This window comes from Ictalurus punctatus, chromosome 10 (genome assembly GCF_001660625.3).
Source record: "Ictalurus punctatus breed USDA103 chromosome 10, Coco_2.0, whole genome shotgun sequence".
Lineage (NCBI taxonomy): Eukaryota > Metazoa > Chordata > Actinopteri > Siluriformes > Ictaluridae > Ictalurus > Ictalurus punctatus.
In genome coordinates, this window is record NC_030425.2 from 23,737,915 (window position 1) to 23,745,000 (window position 7,086).

General features: G+C 37.2%; 1 protein-coding gene across 4 annotated transcripts in view; it reads left to right on the top strand.

Annotated features, from left to right (window-relative positions):
- The first annotated feature begins 3,138 nt into the window (after window positions 1-3,138).
- The window catches only part of ralbb (v-ral simian leukemia viral oncogene homolog Bb (ras related)), a 7,077-nt gene continuing 3,129 nt past the window's right edge, over window positions 3,139-7,086 (top strand). Inside the window, exons 1-3 of one of the 4 annotated variants that reach the window (XM_017478707.3) lie at window positions 3,139-3,510; window positions 5,192-5,315; window positions 5,836-6,044. In XM_017478707.3, the coding sequence (XP_017334196.1) occupies window positions 5,202-5,315; window positions 5,836-6,044 (323 nt within the window). In that variant the 5' untranslated portion in view covers window positions 3,139-3,510; window positions 5,192-5,201. Of the gene's footprint in view, window positions 3,511-3,711; window positions 3,796-5,191; window positions 5,316-5,835; window positions 6,045-7,086 lie in introns of those variants that run through there. The other 3 variants (XM_017478708.3, XM_017478705.3, XM_017478706.3) reach the window with 3 other exon arrangements.

Genomic DNA, 7,086 nt, shown 5'->3' on the forward strand with positions numbered 1-7,086 from the left:
TCCCGAACTTATGTGGCTCATCTCTGTATTTCTTTGTGAATTCCAATCTGGCTTTCTGATTCTTACTGCTGATGAGTGGTTTGTATCTTGTGGTATGGCCTCTATATTTATGCTCTAGAAGTCTTCTTCAAATGTTGGATTGTGATAGCTTCACCCCTGCCCTGTGGAGGTTGTTGTTGATGTCACTAACTGTTGTTTTGGGGTTTTTCTTTAGAGCTCTCACAATGTTTTTGCCATGAATTGCTGTTGTTTTCCTTGGCCAGCCTGTTCCATGTCTGGTTGTTAGTACACCAGTGGTTTCTTTCTTTTTCAGGACACTCTAAATTGTTTTATTGGATATGCCCACAGCTTGTGCAATGGCTCTGATTGATTTTCCCTCTTTTCTCAGCTTTAAAATGGCTTGCTTTTCTCCTGTAGACAGCTCTCTGGTCTTAATGTTGGTTTATCCTTTTTCACAACAAATGCAGTCTTCACAGGCAAAAACCTAGGTCTCAAATCAAGAGTAGACATTCATAACTATTTATTCTTTAAACATTCAATCTAGCAGAGCACACCTGGGCAGCATGAAACACCCGTCAGGCACATGTTCTAATATCGTTGATCACTTGAAATAAAATGGGTGGGTTCAAACAAAAGGTGCCATGTTTTAAGTTGTTTAAGACATCTAGATGTAAATATGAGGATATTAAAGCAGAAACTCTAATCTCATGTTTATCTTTTGATCTCAAACTCAGTTGATCTTAGAATTGATTTTGCCGTTCCAATACTTTCAGAGGGGCTGTAAATACATGTGAAATGGTTGTTATCTTGTTATAAACATTATCTTATTTTCTAAATATTATATTCAGTTACATTCTGTTAAATGTTGAATGAAATTGATTGTTGTTTTTTTTCATGAATGACAACATTCTTTTGTAAGTCTATTTATTGAACGTTATCCTGTGCTCAAATTGTATGTGTATGTATGAAACATTATATGTACAATCATGGTGTTGTGTTTATGTTGTGAAATTGGTTTAAATTAGTAATATAATAATACGAAGAAGAAGAAGAAGAAGAAGAAGAAGAAGAAGAAGAAAAGAAGGCATCTTTAAAAGAGGGTTCCACTTAGAACCTTTTCATAAAGGTTAAAAATGAACCTTTAAGGTTCCCCCACAGTTGCAATCTCCTGGAACCTCAAAAGGTTAATTATTTTTTTTACTTTTTCTTCTTAGTGTACAGACTGGTTCTAACTGGACAGACTTGTCTGGAGTAATGGTGTTAGAATGGTTTTGGACATTTTTTCAAACTGGTTCTAGCTGGTCAGGTTAAGCATCCTGGTTAGTCACTGTGGCTATAGCTCATCAGGCTGGTTCTAGCCAGCTAATCTCTGTCAGGCAGGGAGGGTATCTAAATTAGCCAAGACCAGTAAACCACATCAGCTGGTCTAAGCGGTTGTTAAGCATGGTGTGGTACTTGTGTGTGATATCTTTTAAATTAATCTGGAAGATAATAAAGGGGGGGAAATAGAAATAGAAAAGCTAAAAACCAAATGAACCCAACCCAGAATACAATTATTAACAGGGTTGCCAACTTTGGCTTTTGGCTGGAGTGAGATTTATGAATCAAATGACCTTTTTTGCTGTGCAGAAGTGAAAATTATGGATAAAATGTGCATAAAGTCATACATCACTTTTTTTCCATTTGAGTGTTTCTATTTCTTCCTCACCATACCCTTGTCTTTGCTCTCCATTGCTGTCACTACTTTTCATGAAAGTCCCCATGGAGACAAAATTTAAGTTTTGTGGCTTTTAGTATGAGTATGTTAGCCAAAAGATTATCTATAAGTTAGTGTGCTCCAAAACAATAACAAAAGTTGCATTTGGAAGATGTATGCATTCAAAATTTACAGTCTCTCTCTACCATCAATACGGATCAACAATTTTGATGAAATCATTCTGCACTACAGCTTCTCATCAGATTTTCTGTCCAATCAAATGCTCTAATCTGAATTGTCCTGCCCCGACATTATAAAAATCCATGATATTAACTGTCAAGTGGCTTATCCCCAGCTAGTTATCACCGTACTGGTCAATTTTGTACAAGCACAATTTCTTTCCCAATAGATATTTTGTCTGGAACAATTGTAATATCCTTTATAACAACAAGTCACTGTACATGGATAATTGGTTCCAGCATAACATACTGTATTAATTGTAAACCGGATTATTGACAAGAATGGGCAATTATACTCTTGTAAATGTTTTTTTATTATTATTTTTTTTATATATATATTAAAGGCTATACACAGTGGCATACTAACTTTAACCAAACTTTCAGTTTTACCTTACAAAGCCCCCAACTAAATGGTATTTACATTTTTGATAAACATTTTAATAATCATTTTATAAGAAACTCCGTTGTTGTCTGATCCAATCTACCATGTAAATCCAGATGGCTTAAACCTTTTTATTTATTATTTATCTACCTTATAAAAATAAATCTGTTATCTCTACCTCATTTTGGACATGACAAAATGGACATGACAACTACATTTAACAAAACCTTCAATTTAAAACCATATGATATTTTACTTTACCCCCACCCCGCGAAAGAAAACCCAACAACATTACATCATTAATCTTTTATTTATTTTAGCAAAAAATTTTACATTCACAACACAAGGGGCACCAAACACAATACCCTCATATACTATCTTCTATAACACTGATTTTAAGGTATAATTTGAACCCCCTTTAAAACATGATAATACAAAACAAGAAACTTGTGAAAACGGATAAAATAATAATAATAATAATAATAATAATAATAATAATAATAATTTATTTAAATATAAAGCTTTTCAAATTCATATAACTACCCAAACACTAATGTTCTTTTCTATTGCTGTTGTTGTTTTTGTTTTTTATTTTATTTCACGCTCTCTGAACTGTTAAACAATGCAGCTGACTTGTTTTGCTTTGTATTTAACCATGTTATTGAATACAATAAAGGAAAAATGGAAGAGAACAGGACGGACTAACCAGGGCTGTGAGGTAAGCTAAAAGCTAGTGGCTATTCAAAAGGGGGCGGAGCCATTCGATATGTCCCGCCCTGACTTCCTGTTTCAGTGGAAATTACGTCCACACATCAAATAACGCAGTGTAGGCAAGGCACTTCACGGGGATTTCGAAATATCGTCCCTGTCTTTTCTCAAAATACTTTAGAATACTCATCTGCAGTCTTAATGATTTTCAAATCTCACGCATGGTACATTTCCGGTAAATAATGAATGAATAATAGCTACTTTAGACATGCAAATCGAATGATCCGTGTGCACAAGCGCTACGTTTCACAACGACGTCTCAACATCTCCGTGTCCGGCGGCTTATATGCACCTTACACCGAGCGGGAGGAAATGTGATTGGTACAGAATCCAGCCGATTAAGACCGGTCTAATCAACAAGTTGCTGGGTTTCATGAGTTTAATTAAACCCCACACCCTCTGGATACTGACAGCAAATCAATCATGTGAGCACATTTGTGACTTTTTTACGTTGGCTTGTTGTTTAATTTGGCGTGAGATTTACTTGGGCGGCGTGAGACAGAGACTGAAAGCGTGTTCCCAACCCTGTTATTAACGCTTAGTGACGATTCTGTAAACGTGGGCATTCAAATAGCATGCCAGTTTAGTGACATCATATCCCTATAATGTGCGCCACTGCATTTCCGGTGGATGGGACGTCGGAAGAGTAAGCAGTTTGGGAACAGGGGAAGCGCTTCTTTGGAGAATTACCTCCTGTTGTAACTGAAAATGTGAGTCAAGTATTTAAAAGTTTGCGCCGAAATAAGTTTACGTTTCGGTTTTTAGATGTTTTAGTGAAGACGTATCTAACATTTTGTTTAGTTTCAGGATTACCGTTTTCAAGCGTACTTCTCTTTTTTGTTGGAAAACATTTGATTGATTGCTGTGTTGTCCAATGAGGGGGCGGACGCGAGAGCGCGCAGTCGTCGGTCAGCCAATGAGCGAGCAGGAGAATGCGGGTTGTTGGGTAGACAATTACGGAAGGGGTGGTGTCCTTTTTAAGAACCCAGAAAGAAAACAAAAGTAGTTCAAATCAACGTTTGAGACAGATCGAATCTAATTTCTGTATCCCATAACTGTTATTCGCTCAATATCATTATTTAAAATGCATTTACAAAAGAAGTCCAGTGTTGCTTTTTTACATAAATAGTGCGTTTTTAACCTCCAAACGTGTGTGTTGTGATCAGATGAGTGTCTTGAGATCAGCAGGTTATAGAGATAGGACACTGGAGATGAGTTTATTTTGAAGTATTGATTTGCATAATAAATTCACTTTTTGTGTACTCTTACACAACTAATCCTTGTGAAGGTAAGAAAGTGGGGGGAAACCTGAATTATAGAGTAATACTGGTTTAACAAACAACAACAGAACTGTTGATTCATTTATCTGAGAACAGGCTGATGGTGATGTCTTCCAGTGACACTAGAGGGTTGATATCCAGATTTGTACAAAGTGTGTGTTATTTCATTCACCTTCAATAACTGACCTACCCTAGTCAGGATCACAGTGGATCCAGGGCCTATCCCGGATGTAACACACCCGACACCATGCACAGACATTCACACCTAAGACCAGTTTAACATAACCGTGAATTTCTAGTCATTTATAGGAGAGTAGAAGGCTCTGTGGCATGTAAAACCAGATAATGGTAGCAGGTAATCTATGGTAGCGTGCTTACTGTAGAAAATCTGAGCTGTGTGGTGTCTGAGAAGCTGGGGAGTAGTTTTATGTTGTCTCAATTCAACTAATTATCAAGGTTTCCATGACTCATTCAGGTGTGTCTCATTGTGTCTTTACCAACCGTTAAAGGAGACCTCACCCTGAAACACATTATGTTTCTATTGAAATATATGTGATGTGCTTAGTGATTCTGGTGCTAATTTTTTGTTTATTGCCGTATTTTTGTTGTTTCCTGAAGAAGGTCAGAGTAAAGGACCAAAGAGCTGCTGCATTGCTTTCTTTAGGTAGAAGATAAAGCGAGGGCTAAATCCCACTGGTGCTTTTAACCTAAACGTCAACACAGAATTTCATTACAAAAACAACTCTTGGCTGCCACTGAAGATCACGTGAATTATAAAAATTAATAAGCAAGTCATTCAGTGTGGATTTTTTCCCTTTTACTGCAGCAGAGCGCACATGGCAGCCAACAAGAGCAAGGGCCAGAGCTCTCTGGTTCTACACAAGGTCATCATGGTGGGAAGCGGAGGAGTGGGCAAATCAGCACTAACACTGCAGTTCATGTATGATGAGGTGAGATTCACACTGAAATATTGTTTGACTCGTATATGTCTTTATGTGCTTGTTTAGGACCACCTAATATTCTCTGGAAAGTTTGGCACATACCATACAGAATCAGAAACATTTAATTGACTATGAGTTGTGCTTGCAGGAATTGGTTCTCATTTGGTGCCAGTGTGAAACAGTATGTCAGACATACAGTCCACTACCAAATAAGACATGGTGTCAGTGTGTGAACTGGAAAAAGATATCAATAATTAAATACATTTGATGCGTTTCGCACGCCCGTCTTGTTTTATTCCCTACTTTAAAACAACACACAATAGAATTTCATCCCCAGGTGATGTTTTTTTTTTTAGATAGAAATTCACTTTTCCTTGCTAATACAGCTTGATGGATTGATCTAATGTTTTCTTGTTTAAATTAAATATGAAACCCCCTGGTTAGGAAAATCTAATACTGGAATGCCTGCTATATTAAATTTTACTGGGGCACTTTCAAAGCACTGACTTCAGTTCATTTCATTCCCCAGTTTGTTGAAGACTATGAACCCACTAAAGCAGACAGCTACAGGAAGAAGGTTGTGCTGGATGGAGAGGAGGTTCAGATCGATATCCTGGACACAGCTGGACAGGAGGACTATGCAGCCATCAGAGATAATTACTTCCGCAGCGGAGAGGGCTTCCTCCTAGTGTTCTCCATCACAGAGCAGGAGTCGTTCAGTGCCACCTCTGAGTTCAGGTATGTGCCGATGTTTGATTTGGTATAAAAATGCATTCTCATACCTTCGTTCCAAGATAAAAATACGGACAGTGGACATCATTCCCAGATGTTAAAAGTAGGTTATGGCCACAGGTTTGAACTCTGACCTATGGAGCTTGTAAGCTGACAGGTTTATTTATTTATTTATTTAAGTTAGCGTGTTTGCCTGACACTTTTGGAGTTGGGGGTTCGAATTCCTGCGACCCTTTGTAGGCTAAGCGGTACAGAAAATTGATGGATGGTTATAGCTTTTGAGGTTTAAAAAACAAACAAATTACCAGTAGAGACCTACAGGAATCATTACAGTTTTCGTTAAAACCAACACAATTCCCATTATAACCATTAAAACCATTCCAAATTCTGTGACTGTTTCTATTGGGGTTTTTTAATTTTGTTTTGTTTGTTTGTTTTATTCCCTCCAGCCAATTAGATGTCTATCAAGTCAAAGTGGAAACATTCCCAGGGAAAAAAAAGTAGACACTTTTTCAGTCTAGTCAAAAAAAAATGTTCTACTCAAATAGCTAGTTTTCTGTGGTGGGGTTAAACACTGGATGCTTAGTAAATGGCCATCATAACTATTTTGGTAACATTCCAGCTAGTTAAGCTAGCTAGAATGTTACCAAAATAGTTATGCTGTCCATTCACTAAGCAGCCAGTGTTTAACCCCACCATAGAAAACTAGCTAAAACCTCGGTACTTAATAGAAACTTATTTCCTCTTTATTATTACCTCTTTATGGTTTATACCTTCCATTTTGACTCTACTCCACATCTCACTTCATGGTGCGGTCATGGACACAAACGTGGCAGGCGACTGTGATCTGCTAAATGCTGAGTTCAACCACTCTGAGGATGACTTTTCCCTCAGAATTCCAAATGCAACACCTTTGAAACACCTCATTCTGATTTTTGTTAAATCCCAAAACTATGACTTTGAATTAGAATTTTGAATTAAGTGGTTTTTAAAGGCAAATCCTACTCCTAGCAAATTTAAAACAATAAATAAAACATGCTAATGTATG